Source organism: Grammomys surdaster, unplaced genomic scaffold (genome assembly GCF_004785775.1).
Source record: "Grammomys surdaster isolate TR1022 unplaced genomic scaffold, NIH_TR_1.0 126071, whole genome shotgun sequence".
Taxonomy (NCBI): domain Eukaryota; kingdom Metazoa; phylum Chordata; class Mammalia; order Rodentia; family Muridae; genus Grammomys; species Grammomys surdaster.
In genome coordinates, this window is record NW_021620880.1 from 1,796,454 (window position 1) to 1,816,517 (window position 20,064).

A 20,064-nucleotide genomic window follows, 5' to 3' on the forward strand; every position below is an offset into this window, starting at 1 on the left:
TCTCTCTCTCTCTCTCTCTCTCTCTCTCTCTCTCTCTCTCTCTCTCTCTCTTTTTCTCTCTCCCTTCCTCCTTCCCCCTCCCTCTCCCTATCTCCCTTCCCCATACAGACAGAAAGAGGTGGGAGGAGAAAGCACCCCCAAGGGCTCCCTTCCCTCCTCCCCCCAATACACAGGTAGAGAGAGCGTGGTGGGGAGAGAAAGCATCTCCATAGGCTACCTGGGCTTAGGAGCTGTTCGGATACCAGGTCAAGGAGGTCTGGCTGGACCACTGTGGACATGGGGAGCTGAGAGGCAGGGACTGAAAAAGAATCAGATAGGCATTTATTTATTAATAAAATTAGTAATGAAACCTGACCGTGGCTAACATTGGGAGGAGCACTAGAGAAGCAGAGGAGACCAGGAAGACAAAAGTTCCTGCTGTCACTAGCATGTATCTAGAGGGCAGGGAGGCAATGTGGAAATAGAAGGATGCTAAACTGAGTTTCTCCTCAGGACCAGAGCAGGTTGTGAGACAGTGAAGAGACAGAGATGCAAAGGCTCAGAGAGCAGAGACCAAAGAAGCCCCCAGTCTCCTATTCCTGGCAGACAGGGCACCTACTGTACCTGTCTTTTCAGCCCATGCTCAGTCGGGCAAGCTAGATTTCACATGTGGCCTCCTTTCCATCTTCAAGAAGGAGGGTGGAGGAAACTTTGGGGAATGATCAAGAGTTGGCTGAATTTACTGAGCTAAATCAAACCCAGCCCAGAAGCTCTGAGCCCTGGGGCTGCAAACTTGTAAGATGTGAAAGAACTCTTCAGAATTTTCCACCACTCACTGGAAACACTAAATTGGCCCCAGGCTCTGGAGCAGGTTTAAGTACCTGAGACTATGTTAGAAGTAATTGTTAACAATTTGGGGGACCCAGAAATTCAGTCCTGTGAAAAGTTCAAGGAAAACTCTGTTGCAGAAGTGTGAACTGAATTTAGCCCTCCACCCTAAGGTGTCTTTAAATAGCTGGCCACGTGCCCAGCAAGCACCAGGGCCATGCAGACCTGTGGAGCCCTCTTCTGGGTGATGACATTACACTGTGCCAGGCCTGCTCTGGTGGAGGTCACACTTGGTACTGGAAAGACATGAACCCAAATGTGCCAGTGCGGTCTGGGTTGTTCCTGAGGCTTAAGGACTCTCACTGCCTTGAAGTCACACAGCTAGAGGCTTGCAAGTGGCCTCTGACTCCAGAACCACATTATACAGAGCTGGCAGCTGAGGGGAAGAGGGAAAGGCAACTGGGAAACAGCCACCAGCAGTTTATGCCAAATGAGATGAGGAGGCAGGCTATGCCTGAGGAACTTAGAGATCTGTCATGTTGGTACAGGATCAGACGAGCTCTGGAGGCCCCAAAGGCAGAACAGGAACTCAAAGGTGCTAGCCAAAGATGAACTGACAGCAAGAGCAGCCCAGTAGTGACTGGCTTGCTTCATGCAGGGTAACCAGAGGCTGTCTATCAGAAAAGAGGCTGTCTAGCTCAGAAAATGCTGAGATGGGCTGGACTTTCATAAAAGCCCTATGTAGAAAGTTCCTATTGTTCATCTTTCAGATTAGGTAAATGAGACCTAGGAAGCTTGTGACTTCTGGAAGTCTGTCAGCTAGAGGGGCAAGGGTAAGGAGGAGAGAGAGGGAAAGGGAGAGATGGAGGTGTGTTGACTTCCACACAGGCCTATCTGACTCTAATCTACCAGTTGAACAGGACAGAGGCAAGGGAGGGTGGTAAGTCTAACCCTGAGTTAGATGTCGTATAGAGGGAGAGGGAGAACTAGTCCTCTGAAGATGGGGGTGGGAGAAGAAGGGGAAGGAGACTCCCTCCTCAGAATGCAGAAGATGGTCTCGGCGTAGCTCACAGCAGAGGAGAGGAATGTAGACAAGATACAAAAGTCCAGGGAAGAAAGAGCACAGTGTGTGCTGCCTGGGACACCTGGTGACCATATACAGGCCCCAGTACCTAATCTCTTAGTACCTTAATTTGACGTGGCCCCCTCATGCCAACAAGCTTCATCTTGCCAACCTTCTCCTCCTGTCTGTCTCTACCTATTTCACAGAAAACAGAATCAGAGGTGAGCTAACAGAGGCTAGCCTGGAGCTTAGAGAAGATCCGTATCAACAGGTAGCATATAGGAAGTCACTCTGGCTGATTGCCTATCTACCCAGCATCCACAGCCTCGCTCTCTGCCACCTTCATAAGCTTAAACCTTACTACTTCACCGCTAAGAGTCACTGGTGTCTGACCCTGGTCCCATCAGGCCGCTTCTGATGCATATTTTCAAGAGCCTTCATCCCTGTATCCAGCCTTCCCAACTGTATCACAAGACCACCATGCTGTTAACCAAAGGCTTGTCCTGGGGCTTGCTCCACTGTGGAGCTGTGGTAGCACATCCATTTCTGAGAGGCTTGCTAGCCCCAGGTGCCAGAAGGCCGAGCATCTGACCCAGGGAGAAGGGCGTCTGTGCTGCACATATGGAGAAAGAGCAGCAGATGGTGCCCGCCTGTGGGACAAGGTCTCTAAGGGAACTCCATGGTTTGGCTAGACATGTACTGTTCCTCACAGCTCTTCTGGGTCAACCCATACACCCAGGAGTGTGGGAAGATAATGGTGAACGGTTTCCTAGGATCTGAGATTGGGGAGGATAAACTGAGAGCATGCCAATCAAGATTGGGGTAGTGCACATGCCAATGTGGCTTGATTCCACTTGCCCTACCACCCTAAGTGCCATCTCTCCTTATGAGCCCAGGCAGGAGATAAAGGGCATCTTAGCCTCCGGGACCTCAACCCTTCCTTCTATTACTTCTTCCTCAAAGAACAAATGTTTCTGACAATCACACTCAAAGCAAACACATCTAGGGCCAGGGAACAACTGCCCAGACATTTAGGAAGTGCCATCGTAAATAAGCAAATCCCAGCTTCCACCTGAATGTGCTCTCACTGAGAAGAGACCAGTAGTGAACTTGATTGTGTCTTTCCCTTTTTCTATCCTCAGACGGATGGACGGCATTTGCTATTCTATCCCCATCTAGTTTTCTTCTTGGTTTGCTGTCTATTCGCCACCTCTGCTGGTCCGTGTCAATGGGCTTTTAGGGGACCCAAAAAGACTTTGTAGCACACACACACACAAACACACACACACATACTTTTGTGCATAGGCATGAATGACACACACGTGCAGGCACACAGGCACATGCATACATACATGTGCTCGTGTACACACATACAGGCACATGCATACATACACATGCATGTGTACACACACACACATACATACCCTGCTCTTTACTGACATCTGACTAGTCACATTAGGAATGAACTCAGGTCCAGGAACAAGGGACAACATGAAGGTCCTCAAGAACTAGTTTGGAAAGAGAAGGTCTCCTGTAGAAGATCGCCTATAGTAAGGATAGCTGGTTGGTGTACAGCATTACACTCACCCCTAATGAATGTGGGTAATTTTAACTTTTTACTTCTAGAACTGATTCTTTTTCACATCAACCTAGTAGGTTCTGATTGCCTGGCTGGTTAGGTGAAGATTGAAAACAATTCCATTAGAATTTAAAAGAAAAGCTCAGAGTAGGTAAGCTGTAAATCTCAACAGCTGTCTGGACCATGCAAACAGGGAAAGGCTGTACTGTTTGAGTTAAGCCGCCACGGAGGTCAGCCATATGGTAGCAAGCAGCCATGTGGTATGTCCAGAGGAGGAGCTTTAGAAAAAGAGTAAAGGCCAGAGTATTGAGAAAAAGTATTTAGGTTCTGGTGGGTACCTGAAAGAAGAGAGAGAGAAAGGAAAAAGGAAGTTGCACCTTTCTGTATCAGGTGAGCTAACACAACAGAGCCCCGTGGCATCTTCTGGTAAAGAAACACATATTATTCCACCTAGCTCTTTATCATGCCTCAAGGGAAGCACACTTTCCTTAGGGTGGTCCCTCAGCCAGGTGATTTGAACTGCCCAGCCAGAATGTTAGGCCAGTCCTTACTCTTGAACATAAGGAATTTCAGGAATATATATAACCCGTTTTCACAAGGAAATCTGAAGACCCAGTTCCAAAGCAGCCCACAAGAAGGAACTGGACTGAAGTTCTAGTCCCCAGCCCCACCTCTACCCTTTGAGTGGGGTGCTCAGTAAGCAGGGAGCAGTAAGCGAGAGCGCCCATCTTGCACTGCTGCCCAGAGCATCTTTCTGGAAGTGCTGATTTGGGGGTCCTCTACATATTTTTATTTATGTGTATGTGTCCTATATTGCCAGACATCCTATAGCAGTAGAGCCCTCTGGTGATCTAGTTGGCCAAAAGAGAAGTCCCACTGAAAAACTTCAATTATAGTTTCTTCACTCATTCAATAAGTCTCTTGAGTGTCTGGCTTGTGCTGGGTACAGTTGTACATACCTCTGCCTTCCTGGACCTTGCAGTTTGGTTTGTTAGCCCCAAGGCCAGTCCAGTTCACAGAACCACACAGTAGGAAGAGCTTGCTTTATCTCTCATGTGAACTGTTGAGTCCTGACTGTGCTCCAGGCAGCCGTGTTGGGCACCTGGGATCCAGAGATGAGTAGCCCCGCCCTCAGACTGCTCTTAACCAATGAGGAAAACTAACATTTTGCAAGGTCTCTTAGGGCATAAAGGAGTGAGTGCCCTGATGGATGTGAAAGACAGGAGTGACAGCTATGCCAATCGCCAAGTCAAGGTGAGCCCGAGGAGGTGACATTTGAACAACATCTGGAAATATGCATGTGACCTGCCTGAGCAGATCATTCTCAGTGAAGAGAAGGACTTGGGGAAAGGTTAGAGGTTGTGGAGAGGCCTGCAGCACTGGGAGCACAGATTTTCCAATGTAGTAGAAGCATGGGTGGCAGGAGAATGGGAGAGAAGGGGGCTGTATTTGTGCATCTGACTGTGTATCTGTCTGTGTTTGTTGTGTGCATTCATCTATGTTTGTGAATGTGACTGTGTATGTTCATGTGTCTGTCTATGTGTTTATATGTGTATTTTCATGAGTGTGTGCATTAAATGTTATCAGCAGCACATCATTCTGGACAGGTAGAGTTCAGGCAGGCTCTCCCTCTAACTCAGAACTTTTCTTAGTTTCCTCATTTGTGGTGTGACTTACATGACCTGAAGGTAGTGGTTGTACACCCTGCCTTGACATTCTGACTCTATAGATATGTGGCACATGGGGAAAACATGGTTTATCGATGTGTGGTTCCCAGATCACCAATATCAATGTCACCTAGGAACCTTGTGTGCAGATTTTCCAGTGCCACCATGGATCTGCAGGATCAGAAGTCACTGACTAGAGCCTAGCAGCCTGATTTACTATGGCTTCCAGGTTGTCCTCATGCACACTAAGGTTTGAGACCCTGGTCTGGAGTATCAGCTTTGTCACCCAGCATGGCTTTTGAGACAGCAAGGTGAGGAGATTAATAGTGTTGCCCATCTCTTGGCAAGAGCCTGCATCTGTGACTGGTAGTAACCTTGCCTAGCAACACAAATATAGCAAATGGCCTAGAAATTCACATAGCCCCTTCCCTGGGGTCTGTGTGGATGGATGGACCTAGAATATTATCCTCAGCACAGAAGAGCCTCCCACTGGGCTTCCACCCTTGCCATCTCCTTTTCCTCTCTCTGGGCTGCCCTTTCTCCATGGGCTTATCTCTCCTTTCCTATGGGAAGGCACAGTGAAGACAAGAGTTTTCTAAAGCCAGCCTGCCTGGTTTGTAGTCCCAGAATGGTGAGCCTGACTGTGTCTTTAACCTGATCTTCAGTTAACTTACCCCAGAAGAAAGGCTGGTGAGGACTATATGACCCACACTGATGCCCAATGAAAACAGATCACTACTGGGTAAAGAGGCACGTGCCTATAATCCCAGCACTGGGGAGATGGAGGCGAAAGAGTCAGGAATGTAAGGCAAGTCTCAGCTGCACAAAGAGTTCAAAGCCAGCTTGGCTATATAATAGATACCTTGTCCCAAGAAAACAAAACAAATATAAACAACACACCCACACACACACAAACTACTGCTGAGCTATCGCTTCTGTTATTGCTGTTGACCCTGTTCTGAGACTCCGCTCTCCTCTGTGGGTCTACTCCAGGTGAGTCTTAGGGTTAGCAATCTTTCTGCTCTCAGTTGGAGCCAGGACTTACTTAGCAGATGGGCACCAAGAAGCATCTCACGTTGAAGACATGAGCAGCAGGATGTGTATTTTAGTTGAGGGAGTTTTGCTTCATTTTCCAGGCCCCTCAGGGATCTCTTCTAAAAAGAAAAAATCCCCCTTACTGTCTGGCCCTGCTGCCACCTGCCATGCTGGCCCCTCCAGACCACAGCTTTGCAGCAACTAGCAGTTGTCCACGGGGACTTTGGAGTCAAAGAGACCCTCCCAAATCCCAGATCCCAGTTCTGCATCTAGACAGCCAGGTGACTTTGGGAATACTCTTTGGCTCCTTCATCTATAATATGAGGGTGATAGTGCATCTCCTTCTTAGGGTTGTTGGGGGGAGGGCAAATGAAGTGATGTGTGATGTCCCAGACAGGGCAGAAGAACTGAAATGTACACATTCCAGCCACACCACTTCATGGAAGAGGGTTAGGGCATGGAGAGAGGCTGCACCCTTGTTTATCCAGAGAAAACAGCTCAGTGGTTATTATGTGTTTCCTGTCCTCTGGGCTCATCTACCACTGCATTGTCCTTGAACCCTGCACTTGGAGGGAGCCAAAAGTTCAGAGTTCCAGGGCTCACCATGGTGGCCCAGCCAGCCCTCAGAGCTCTTCTCCTGCTCCCACTCAAAGAGGAAGCCTTCGTCATTGCTTCTCAGAGGAGAAGGTGAGCTCAGGGCCAGTTGTGACAGCATACACAAGACTTGCTTCTTGTAGACGTGCATCAGGGATGAGCCTCCTTGACTGGGCTCCTACAATGGGCAGTAAACGGACAATGCCTTGGCATGCAGTACCAGCAGACTCCTCCCAGTGGTCTTCAGGCCCTGCCTGAGAGGCAGGCAGAAGCAGCCTCAGGCTCAGCTGCACTTATCTCCTGGCACCTGGAGGAGGAAATGAAGGCGCAATTAACTGTACAAGGCGGGTGGTTTGTGCAGCTTAAGTTCAGATAAAAAGTTTAATTATCCCTAAGCCCTAATACAAATTAATTAGCCTTCCGTATTAGGGAGGTAAGCTTCCATGCTCTTGCTTCAGCCCAGACATCACTGTGGATTACTGAGGACATGCTGAGAGAAGGGGCGGGAAGCAGGGAGTACCAAATCCTGGATTCCCACCTGTGCAGTAGGCAGGTGACCCATGATAGCGGGTCTAGGTGAAGTCCTGCATCCTGTGCCTGAAACATCCCTTTGTTTTACATTTTATTTATACTTCTTTGTTTATTGGGGAGCCAGAGCACACATGTGGAAGTCCAAGGACAACGTGATGAGTCATTTTTCTCTTCTGCCACATGAATTGAACCTGGTGTATGAAGTCTGGCAGCAAGCACCTTTACCCACTGAGCCATCTCAGTAGCCCCAAGCAAGGCTTTCTTGCTCCTATACTGCGCACCTGCATATCCGGGATGGTGTTGTGAGAGCTTGGAATGGAGATGATGATCTGTGTTTAAATGATTTTCTAAACTCTGAGTTTTCTATTCCGCCCTCCACCCTTGGCCCTCTCTTTTGAAATTCCACAGAGAAAGCAGGCCACATGTTTCCACTGGGATTCAGGGAATTATTACCAATTGTGCCCCCTACCTGACACAGCTGCCCAAGTGGACACTTGCCCCTGGCCATCCTGGTTATTACCATACCCTTTAGCTGTTAAGTGACAGGCATGTTGTCTCGGCATTGCCAGGTGCACATGGTCTTTGTTGCACTGTGTGTGGCCCTTCTGCCTGCATGTTCCACATACATCTCTTAATACACATTGTGCAAGGGAATGACACCCTTAGATTTGCATTTGAAGCACATACATCTTTGTGTAACATGAGAAGTCATGTCTATAGGGTTTTGCAATAGTCCAGTCTAAAACTAAAAGTGGCCTGAGCGCAGAGCTTACTTGATAAATACCTGTGAAGAGCAAGCACTTTCACAAACAGACACTCACTTCTGCCACTATTCAAATGCCAGGAAACCAAGAAAAAGAAGGCAAGTCATATGCCCAGAGTCACCAGTGACTGGCAAACCCAGGCACTGGGCACTCAGCAGGCAGGCTGGCACTCAGGACCCAGGCTTTCGATCACTATGCCATACTGCTACCACTAGGGGTGTGAATTAGAGTGGAGAAGGGGAAGTCGATTCCAGCCGAGTCCATAGAGCTCTCTTCCTGGACTATAATCTCCCAGACCCCACTCACTCCTTTCTTTCTTCTCCAGCCTGGGAGAGGAGGAAGTAAAGGGCAGAGGAGGTCTGTAGGAAATAGCCCAGGTCTAGCGACAATATTCTGCCTCTTTCTACAAGACTGTCCTTGAGCAAGGTCTTGTCCTCTGTAGACTTTGGTTTCTCATCCCTGCATGAGAACATGGGGTACCATAAGCCCCATAGGTGTGGATGAAGTCCTCACCTGCACAGCTGTCATTTAACTCCTTCTCTCCATACCCCACCCCCACCCGCAGTCCTACTCCTTCAGACAAACGGTCCCCATTGTTTAGGTGACAGATTTCAATATAATTCTGCATCATAGCCTCCTTCTCCGTGTGGGATTCAGTTAGGCAATCTCCCACAGGTATGTAAGGGTGCCTGGCCTGTAACGTGTAACACAGCCTGGAAGTACAGCCCTGTGCATCAGGAATTGGGGAGAAACGCTCTCTAAGTCATCTCCTTGGCATCTGGCCTCCTGTCAGCATCTCCTGTTCTCATGTCAAGATGGCCTGAGGAGTTCAGAAACTGTTACACTGATGGACAGTGCTGAAGTTCAATTCCCCAGTGATTTCTTCTTCTTTTTAAATATAGATTTCCGTCAGCTATACAAGTCATTGATTATTTGAATCAAATGCTGGTGGTATCATTTGTCTTTGTTAAAATTAATCTGGCTGATTTCACCCATGATTACCACCTATGAAAATCCCTTGGACTCCTAAAGACTCAACTTCATAGTAACTGTCATGGAGAAATTTAGAAAAAAATATCTAAGAACAATCAGCAGTGGTAGCCCCCTGATCGTCACCTTTATCGGCTCCAAATGAAAGAAGAGAGAGCAAAAATAATAACCACTCTTGAGCTGGATCAATGTGAGTGGAGGGGATGGACCAAACCACTGAGATGTGGGGATGTTAAGGACACAGCTGTCGTTCAACCACAGCTAGAACCACAGCTCAAACGCCGTCACACTCCACCTCTGATCCCTTTCTGTGCTTTGGTCCTTCAAATCGAGCACTCGGAGCCTCCAGCAGAGATGACTGGAGTAGCCTGACTGAGAAAGCAAACAATAGGTAGAAGCATCAAACCCAGGGCTTACAAACATCCAGCAGAAATTGACTGGGGAGACCTTGTTGAGGCAGCCAGCTGGAGTTCTTGATTGAGAGACTCCCAGGCAAAGCGAGGCATCCACACAGTGAGGTAAGGCTTCCAAGTAAAAGAACAAAAATCAACAGAGAAATGACATCATCACATTGGGTGCTTACACTCATCCAGCAGAGACAGGTGAGAGGAAACTGAAGCAGTCAGCTGCAGTTCCTGATTGATAGATTCCTGAGCAGAAAGACCGTTCCATCTCCTCCATGGTTGGGTTTCTGGCTTCCCATTTCCACTGTATGCGTTTTATGGTATGGTATAAACAATAACAACCTTGGTGGGAAATAATTTATCTTCTAGCTGTTCCCAAAGATACAATGTTTTAATGCCCTTAGCTATTTTGCTTTTTTTTTCTCCTTATTACAAAGTTAGGAGGGAGCAAACTGCTCCAGGACAGAATTTTGTAGAAGATAAAGGAGGGGCTCCTGACTCCCAGAGAATGCTTTCAACAAGCTTAAGTAGCACATGATGACTTGCTAATGTGATGTATACTACAAGGTACAATCCAGAAAGGGTAGGAAGATGCCAGCACCACTAGCCATCAGAAAAATGCAAATCAGAAGGCACTGAGCTCCCACTTTGTACCCACGACAGAAACCATCATCACAAAGACAGAAAATAACAAGTGTTGTCTTAGATAAGGGCACATCAGACCTCACTGTCATTACTGATGAGATTATAAGTGTTAATCTGTTCAAAACAGCCTGGCAATACCTCGAACTGTTAAACATTACCATGTGACCCTAGCTTATGCGAACACAGCCACTTAAAAGCTAATACACGACTGTTCACTTATTATGAAGAACCCTGCAAAATTGGTAAATCATGGAAACAACCTAGTTGCTTGTCAGCTGGTGACTCGGTTAGCAGAAGGTGGCCTAGCCTCACAAGGGAATATTGTAAAACCATAAGAAAGAGTTGACTCTTAAGCATACTGAGTAAAAAGAAGTCAGACACAAAGGCCACGAGTTCTGTGGTTTATGAGAAAAACATCTGGAGTAAGGAAGTCTACAGAGACAGCATCAGTGGGCTGTGGGTGGTCTCAGACTTCTAATGTGTGGTTTTGATGGGTTATAAAGATGTCCCATGGGTGGAATATAGCTCAATGGTGGGACATTTGTGTAGTGTGAACAAACTGTGGATTCATTCTCCAGCAGGTACACACACACACACACACACACACACACACAGCAGAAATAAAAAAGAAGAAAGGAGAGAGGGAGGGAGGGAGGGACAGAGAGGAGGAGGAGGAAGAGGAGAAAGAGGAGGAGAAGAAGAGGAAGAAGAAGAAAAAGAAGGAGGAGGAGGGGAAAGGAGGAGGAACAGGAGGAGGAGAAGGAGGAGGAGGAGAAGGAGGAGGAAGAGGAGGAGGAGGAGGAGGAGGAGGAGGAGGAGGAGGAGGAGGAGGAGGAGGAGAAGGAGAAATAACTTCATTTAGAAGCTTCCAGTGTATCTCAGTGGTAGTGCACTCTCCTTAGAATGTGTAGCCCTGTATTTGATTTCTGGTAGAAGTAAACAATTACTGTGCAGTGGTAGAAAGCACAGCTAGACAACTATGATAAAAACTGATGAGATACACAACTTACATCGTAGAACTTTAGTGTGTTGTCTGCATCTCAACAAAGTGGTCAGAAATAAATCTAGGGTGCAAACTTATTGACCTAGCTTAGAGAAGACCCAGCCTTATTTTGAACTTGGTATGACCAGTCCGAATGAGAGTGGAGTGGCCAGCGTGTGACTGGCAGCTTTCCTACACAGTGTTCACATTATATTGATGAGTGAGAGGCACACAGTAGACTATCAAAAGAAAAGAAAGTCCACCATGCTATAGATAATTTACAATTACCCAAGCATGGAACTAATATTTTACTAAATTATTTTCACAGTTCTGAGGATATGAAGCCCATTCTATAGGTGGTATAGGCTCATGTTAAATAAATTGTCCAGGGTCATTTGACTAGTTAGTGAGTCATACAGGCCCTGAGTGTAAACCCAGGGCTGATTCCAGCTCTTCTCCCAGTTATTAGGCCATGCTGCCTCCCTCTGGCTTTATACAAGTTGCTGGAAAATTCTGGAACACACTACTGGAGAGCTAACTTTCAATCTCTTCCTTATTTCATTAATGTTTATGCCTTGACTAAAGGAGACCCTCCTAAGAGGGCTCTGTACTTCCTTTGTTGGCATATGAGCACTGTGGGTTATCTTGAAGAAGTGCTGGACTAGAGATGGTCCCTCAGCCTCTCCTGATCTGTTCTGCATCCACACCACATCCATACCACTTCCTCTAGCTTGTCAAGGATAGAAAGAACTGGGGCAGAAAGACATCCCGCAAAGTCACGACAGGATGGGCCACTAGCCATCTCCTGATCTGCCAGCCCATTAACCTCACTTTCAAAACAAGAAATAAGGTTAAGTTGGCAAGATGTGTGCATAACAAACCAAACATGGCTTATTTTCCAAGAGTTCACAAGCTGTCTGCTTAATAATCTGCCTTTGAATTCTGCCAGCAATCTGATGGCAGAAGTGATGGATGCCAAGCCTGTTGGTTTGTGGTTTCTCAATTTCAAAATACCAAACAAAGCCGTCTTAAGCCTCTAGGCTCTTGGTGTTTCTCTGCCGTGCTGTGATCAGAGATCTCATGAAGTGATTCTGCAGCCCCGCCTGTGTTCCCTCCTATCTCCAGGTAGGGCTGTGTACATCTCTGAGAGAATCCACTGAGTCCAGCTAGGCACATGACCACTCTCCCTCACAGACTCCAAGCTCCAAACCCTTCTGATGGGCATAGGTCCCAGTCTTCTCCGTATGAAATGCATTCCTCTCGGCAGAGTGAGTCGTTCTATTTCCTCCATCATCTGCTCCCTCAGACCATCTGTCCAGCAGTGGCTGTAGCTCCCCTCCCCATTATTTCTTCAAATGTCTAAAACAACCACCATGTTTTGCTCAGGGTTCTCACTGGCCGTAGCCACTCTCCAAAGCAGCCTTTCTGACTCTGGCCTCTGGCTTGCCATCTTAAGCATCCTCCATGGTTGTGGAGATACAGACACCTTTGGGTCTGTCATGTCATCTGAAAATCTCAACCAATATGATCTATTGCACAGAAACTGCTCATCACCATCACTGGGGTTGTGTGGATTTGAAAGAATTAACTACCTTTAGAGCTCCCACAGAAATCATGGTTTCCAGAATGCCTGCAGAAAAGCAAGTGTGTTTAATGTTCATGGGCTACATGTATCAAGTGAGATCCTAACACTGGTTGCTCTTGTTATTCTCTCTTTATAAAGGAACCTGAGGTCCAAAGTAAAAACCCTCCAAGATCACACAGTGATTTAATGGTGGCCTAGGAGGGTCTCAGCCCAGATCCTCTTAGTAAAAATATCTAAGCTCCCCCCCCCCATTTCCTGGGTGTCTAGGCTGAAGAGGCAAATGTGGTCACAAAGGATCAGAGAAGGTCCTTAATGGTAGTGTGTGTCTGAGACAGCTTAAGCCAGTACCCAGGGCTCTGTTCACTGAGAAGGAAAGGGGAAAAAAACAGTTCTTAGAGCTACTTTGTAAGGTTTTGAGGGGCTTATGAAGTCATTGATTCATTCATTCATTCATTCACCCAACATTTGTCCACCCCACCCTGTTCACAGTCCTCAAGTTTTCAGGTACCTCAGGCTTCCAACATGGCTAACCTGTCTCCTGCATCCTCCATGGAAACCCAGGACATGTGGATCCCCTCAGTGTCATTGCCTTTACTTTGTTCATTTAAGCAGCAAACAATCCTTGGATAGGCTAAGGCTGTTTCTGCTACAGACACAGACGGCTCACAGCTTTGGCCAAGGGAATCATCATAGTTCTTTCCTTCATAAGGTCTTTAAATTATCTCAGTAAAGAGGAGTCTAAACATAACTGCTGTGGAGAGCATCTTATTGATTACAGGAAGGAGGCTCAGGCCAGCCTGCCTGGGGCTGAGCGAGGGCCAGGCCTCACTGGTCCCAGGGGCAACAGCCATCATGTGAAGCACTTAAGAGAGTTTCAGACTGAGAGGAGTTCAGCATTATTACAAAGTGGCTAAAGCGGTTGAGTGTCAGAGACGATACGCATCTCTGAGACAGTATTGTTGGTAGCTAGGAGATGAAATCAAGATGAACAGGCTCCATCTCAGCTATGTAACAGCCAAACTATGTAAGAACCCAGGCCTCAGTGACTTCATATGTAAACAGGGTAAAGAATTTGAAGTTCAGAGCACTCCTGGGCTCATGGGAGGTAAACCCCTAAGAGCTTTGTGTGTTATAAGTTTTCACATAAACAGAAGCTGAGTTTATTTCTGTTTTCTTCACTATACATGACAGCTTGGCTGCTCTTCTGTCTCAAACTCACCTGTGGCTCCTCATGTGCTTGGACTCAGATCCAAGCCCCCCAACCACATACTGGATGCTGAATGCTGTGTCCTGCCTACCTCCTCAGCTTTCTATATAGTATCCCCTCGTCTGTCTGCTGCCCTGCTGGCCCCTAGATAATTTCTGGAAAGAATGATTTGTATTACCTGAGGCCTCTGTACTTTCTGATCCTTCTTCCTGGTTTATCCAGGCCCAGTTGTTTTGTGTCTGGAAATTACACTTCACATCTCAGTGAGGCCTTCCCTAACCACAGCCTTTGCCTCTGTTCTCTTCATAGAGACAGCCCCACGCCACAGGGTTGTTATAACTTTTAATACATTTTTTAGTTTAATAAACTTTGAGAATTTCATAAAAATGTATTTTGATCATATTTACTCACAAGTATTTCCCTTATCTCTTCCTAGATCCACCCTGTTAGAGTTTTTATTGATGTGATAGAATACCATGATCAAAGGAAACTTGGGGAGGAAAAAGTTTATTTTTTTCTCACAACTCTTAGATCACACTCCATCACAGAAGGAAGTTGGGACAGAAACTCAAGACAGGAACCTGGAGGCAGGAACTGAGGCAGAGCCATGGAGGAACAGTGCTGGCTGGCTTGTCCCTATTGGCTTACTCAGCCTGCTTTCTTATACAGTTCAGGACTACCTGCCCAGTGTTGGCACTACCTAAAGTAGATTGAGCCCTCCCACATCAATCACTAACAAAGAAAACACTGAACAGACTTAACCATATGCATTTTCTCAACTGAGAGTCCCTCTTCCAAAATGACTTTAGCTTGTGTCAAGTTGACACAAAACTAAACCAGCACACATCTGTCCTAGCTGCCCCAATTTTCTATTACTACAACTACAACAAAAACAACTCCTTCTCCTCCTCCTCCTCCTCCTCCTCCTCCTCCTCCTCCTCCTCCTCCTCCTCTTCCTTCTCTTTCTTCTTTGGTAGTTGCATCAACTCCAATTTGTGCTGTCTATATATTTCTTGGTGTCCAGCCATTCACTAGAGTATGATCAACCTACCATGAGCCATATCTTCAAAGAAAACTGGCTATCCCTCCCTCCCTTCCCCAAAGCTGTCAAATGTCCATATCTCCTCAGTTAGCTGTGGGGACTCTTAAAGCCCTTCTCACTCATTAAAGTGTTTACTGGCTTGATCTTGTTGAGGCAAACACAGCTTCTGTGAGTTCATGAGTGCTGCCATTCTGTCATGGCCAGAAGACACTCTTTAGATTCAGTCTTCCCCCAACTTCCAGGTCTTATAATCTTTTGTCCCCTCATCCATGATGGTCCCTGAGCCTAGAGACACAAATATAAGTGCTTTGTCTCTGGCAGAGCATGTCACAGTCACGTATTCTCTGAACTTGAATAGTTGAACATTTCTGCATCAACCACCATCTACTCACAAAGAAATGTCTCTGACCTTTCATAACTCCAGTTTCTGCTGTCCATATACTTCTGGATGCCAGGCTACCCCTGGATTGTGTTTGACTTTCCAGGAGCCATATTGTCAAAGAAAGCTGACTGTTTCTCCCTACTGAAAGCCATCAAATGTTCATAGCTCCTCATTTAGGAGCTCGGACGCCTGTGGATCAGGGCCTAAACCTAAACAAAAGCTCTTGGTTGCCCCATAACATCCATTCTGCTTTGTCATCCATGGCGGATCTTGCCATTATTGCAGTTTAGGGTTCACAGCTGGGTAAGGCTGTTGTTGACTCCCCCCACCCTAGAAGCCTGCATAGCACTTCGTAATGCTATGAAAACTGGCCAGCAGGAAGGAAGCTTCCTGCTCAGTACCAACTTGATTGATTTCTCCTTGCCATGATCAGTGTGTGTGGTGTCTTTAGCAATAGTCTTACAAAGTTCTGGTGGTCAACCAAGAGCAGTAGGAATAGGCTGTGTTGTTTTGGGGTTCTCCAGGACACCTTTGACTGACAACTCAATGGGAGGGATCCTAAACTCAGCATTGGGCTTTTTATTTGGCAACCTATAGCTAGCTTCTGGGAGGAACAGTAATCCATATACAGAATATATATACATATACATATATATATGTGTGTGTGTGTGTGTATGTGTGTGTGTGTGTGTGTGTATGTATGTATATGTATCTGTATGTGTATATTTGATATACATGGTTATAAAATAGTAGGTTGCTATATAGCTTTCTCAGACATCCTTGGAGTTAGACATCCTTTCCCACCCCCTCCTTGCCCTCCCTCCTATCCCTCTCCCCTCTTAAGCCTCTCCCCTTGTTGTTCCCCTTTCCCCTTCCTATCACCCCTGTTCCACTATCCTCCCTCCCTTAAGATCTTTCTTTCCTTCCACACCAATGATCCCATTCTGAGTTTCTGCATTACTCTGAATTAACCACAAGTCTTGATGCTAAAATCCACATGAGTGAGAACATGTAACGTTTATCTTCTGGGTCTGGTGACCTTCCCACAGAGCTTTTTAATGTGATCATTTACTTGTGTGTGGCCTTCCTTCTAGAAAATCAGCTTCATGATTGTAGCCCTGACTCCTATGTATAGTAGCTACTGTGACACACTACTGAATAAATGAATGAGTGAATGAATGAATGAATGAGCAAGCAAGTGATTGGCTGAGAAGCCCTAGTTGTTTCCCACATGGCCCCTGACTGACATCCTCTCTCTTGTGCCCACCCTTCTCCCTCTCTCTTACAGATATGGAGACATGGTGCCTAAGACAATCGCAGGGAAGATATTTGGTTCCATCTGCTCCCTGAGTGGTGTCCTGGTCATCGCTCTGCCAGTCCCCGTGATAGTCTCCAACTTTAGCAGGATCTACCACCAGAACCAGAGAGCAGATAAACGCAGGGCACAAAAGGTAAGCCTTAGAAACAGAGTTTGGGGTGAGGTGGGGAGATTCGGAAGGGTGGAGGACTCAGGCAGCCTTGCCAGGCCTAGATTCTTAGGAGGATTCCTGCATAGACTTCCTCTGGCTTGATAAAAATGAGGCAGTGTCGTATTCTTCTACCCATCAATGTTCTCAGTTAGCCCCAGTCTGCTGCTACAGAATGCAACAAACCTTCGGTTATTGACACAGAACCTGATTGTCCTCCTTTTAAGTAGTCTATCAAACTGACATATAGCCCAACTTCTACACCCCCAGCCATGGCCACCATGGAGCTCCTGGCTCCTACTTTTCCCCTCCCAAGAGCTTACCAGGAAACAAAATGTCATTTTAATATCCTGTTGAGGGCCTATACAAAACCAAGTGACAAAAATAAATGTGCAGAAAAGGAAAAACAAGAACACTGAGAGAGAAGAGACTGTGGCCACTGAGTTCTAGGTCAAGTGGAACATCACATGTTAGTAAGCACCAGGGCGCCATGTCACAGACCTCAGCCAAGGACTAGAGAGTCAGCATCAGGCCTGGGCAAAGTTCTGAGTTCTGCCAAGTCTGTACTTAGAAGACAGGTAAGTGAAATCCCATTGCCCATGCAGAGCAAGATACCTTCAGGCTGCTGTGCTCAGAAACCCCTTTCCCTTTTAGCCATCAGGCTTCTCTCTGGGACAGCCGAGCCACACCACAATCCCTGGGCATCATCCAGAGATGGTTCCTGGCAATACTTTTACAAGGGTCCTGTATTATTTGCATTGTGTGACAAATGCCTGTCACATATAATTAAAAGAAGAATAACTATTTGGCTCACAGTTTGAGAAGGATTAGTCTGACTGCTTGGCCCTCACACATCATGGTGACAGGAGGAACACATGATTGAGATTGTTCTTCATCTCTTGACAGACAGGTGGCAGAGAGAAGGGAAATGCCAGTGCTCATTTGTCTTTTTTTTTTTTTCATCCGAGCCCACAGCCCACACGATGGCACCATTCACATTAAGTGAGTCTCTCTCTAGACAACATAGAGACTCCCAGAGTGCTCCTCACCAGTCTCTTGGGTGATTCTAAGTTTAATCAAATTGGGAAATACTATAAGACAAGGGATATCTGAAGGGAAATGTCTACTTTCCTTTGATCTGGGTTGAAAATAGTACCCTTATGAAAATAGTATCCTTATTGTCTAAGGCTCTGGAGGTCATGACCTGTGTCTCTATGTACACAGAGGTCAGTCTCTCTGTAGAAAGGACAGAAGGCACCTTGTTGGAAGATGAGCTTAGAGACAAGGATTTTTTCCTTTCTGTATTTTATTCTTTCTTCCATCTCTTCACTTCTACAGACATTTATGTAAGCACCGTCCATGTGACAGGCCTAACAGTTAGATTATTTGCTCTCACTGGCAGGAGTAATTCCTGGGTAGCAGGAATTACCATACAAAAGAATCTAGAGCCTCAGAATAGGTCTGTGTATATTGGCCATAACAAAGTTATAAAAGGCCACAAGTTTAAGCTAACTCTAAAACAATGGTTGTATAACAACTTACACCAAAAACAAATAGCAAAACTACACGATGAATAATATAATCATATACTAAGCCTGCCCCCACATCCTAAAAATGGCCTCTTGCATCTCATTGCCTCAACTCCTCCTTACCTTCTTGTTCCCCTGCACCCATACCTGGTCTGTAATTTTGCCAGCCATAAATTCTTTCTTCTGATGTCCTCTATCCCCTATAGCAGCTACCTTCTGTCTCTTCACCCAAGGTCAAGGTCTCCCCACTCCCAGACACTCCTGAAATGGAAGCCTTATCTTTCCCAGCTCAGGGCAGCTGGCAAATGTGAACAATGACTAAATTCATCACACAGTTCTAAATAAAGGGGCAGAGAAAACCTGGCTCTCATATCTGAACCCCAGGGCCAGGGTATCCTGTGGCACGCACTGCCCTTGCACCTCCTAACCCCCGGCAAGCACAGACACAGGTTTTTCGCAGAGCTGGTGGGGTTGTCAGAAGTGCCAGGCTCAATGGTAAGAGCCCCTCCGGAGGTGGCTGTGCCCTGGAGCCACCTTTCCTTCCCTGCCCACACCATTCCTACTTCTCAGAGAAGCTCATCTGCAAAGACTATAACCTGGAATGTTTCCCAAAGACTGTATAAAGCTTATGGTGTGTGATTAAAATCCAGAAGGGCAAACTCTGGCTTTTTCCTCCCTCTAAACTACTCAAGAGGAGCCCTCCCCAACCCCTTTCTCTATCCTTTGAAATAAGTAAATATTTACAGCATTTTCACCTAGCCTGGATACTGTTTCTCCTCAAGGCTGAACAGCTCTGTCTCCTTCACCTTGGGCTTCCTGTGAGAGGAAAAACAATACTGTCTGCTCCCAGCACTCAATCTGTCATGGGCAGCCAAGGCAAGGCAGGCTCAGGGGACTTAGTAACAGTGGAGAGATGGGACAGGGAGGAGGTTAGGGAAGCTAATGATAGTCCTTAGCCCTGACCATGCTTCTGGCTTTGCTTACATTTTTACTTTTGTTGTGCTAAGGATTGAACCTAGGACCATGTTCGTGGTAGGCAATTGCTCTATCCTTTAGCTACACCCCCACCCAGTACCGTATCCTTTGATTTTTCAAGAAATATTTTATTGGAATAATTACAGGTTCACATCTAGTTGCAAAAATAGACCTTTTATGTACTTTGGCTAGTTTTGTATAATGATAACATTTTATTAAACTATACAGTACACAAATGGTATGAAGCAACCTCTCTCATCCATCTTCTTCAGACTGCCCCAGGGTTTTGGGGTTGGGTGGGTTGGTGGTGATGGTGGTGGTGGTGGTGTGTGATTAAAATCCAGAAGGGCAAAATCCAGAAGGTGTGTGTGTGTGTGTGTGTGTGTGTGTGTGTGTGTGTGTGTGTTTCAGTTTCTTCATCCATGGAGATTCCTGCAGACCCAGAAGCAGCATGACTATGAGAACCTGTGGCTTTTATAACACTGCTGTACCTCCACTCTTCTTTTACTCCTGGAAACTATTTGTCTGATCTCCACCTATAAAATGCTTTGATTTCAAAAAAAAAAGTTGCATACATGTATTCATACAGCAGGTAACCTTTAGGAGTTGGCCTTTTTCATCCATATAATTCCCAGAGACTAATTCAAATTATATCACTAATCCCTTATTCCAGTGCAGGCCTGTAATTCCAGATACCCAGAAGTCTGAAATGGGAGAATTGTTAAGCTCAAGGCCAAACTGGGCTACATCGTTCAAAGCCAGCCTGGGTAACTCAATAAGATTCTGTCTCAAACAAAATTTTTTTTTAAACTTAAAG

The 20,064-nt window shown here is 46.2% G+C and overlaps 1 protein-coding gene across 2 annotated transcripts in view; it reads left to right on the forward strand.

Annotated features, from left to right (window-relative positions):
* The window catches only part of Kcnd3 (potassium voltage-gated channel subfamily D member 3), a 206,677-nt gene that overhangs the window by 174,470 nt on the left and 12,143 nt on the right, over positions 1–20,064 (forward strand). For both annotated transcript variants that reach the window (XM_028755634.1, XM_028755636.1), the window contains exon 2: positions 16,566–16,728. In XM_028755634.1, the coding sequence (XP_028611467.1) occupies positions 16,566–16,728 (163 nt within the window). The remainder of the gene's footprint in view (positions 1–16,565; positions 16,729–20,064) is intronic.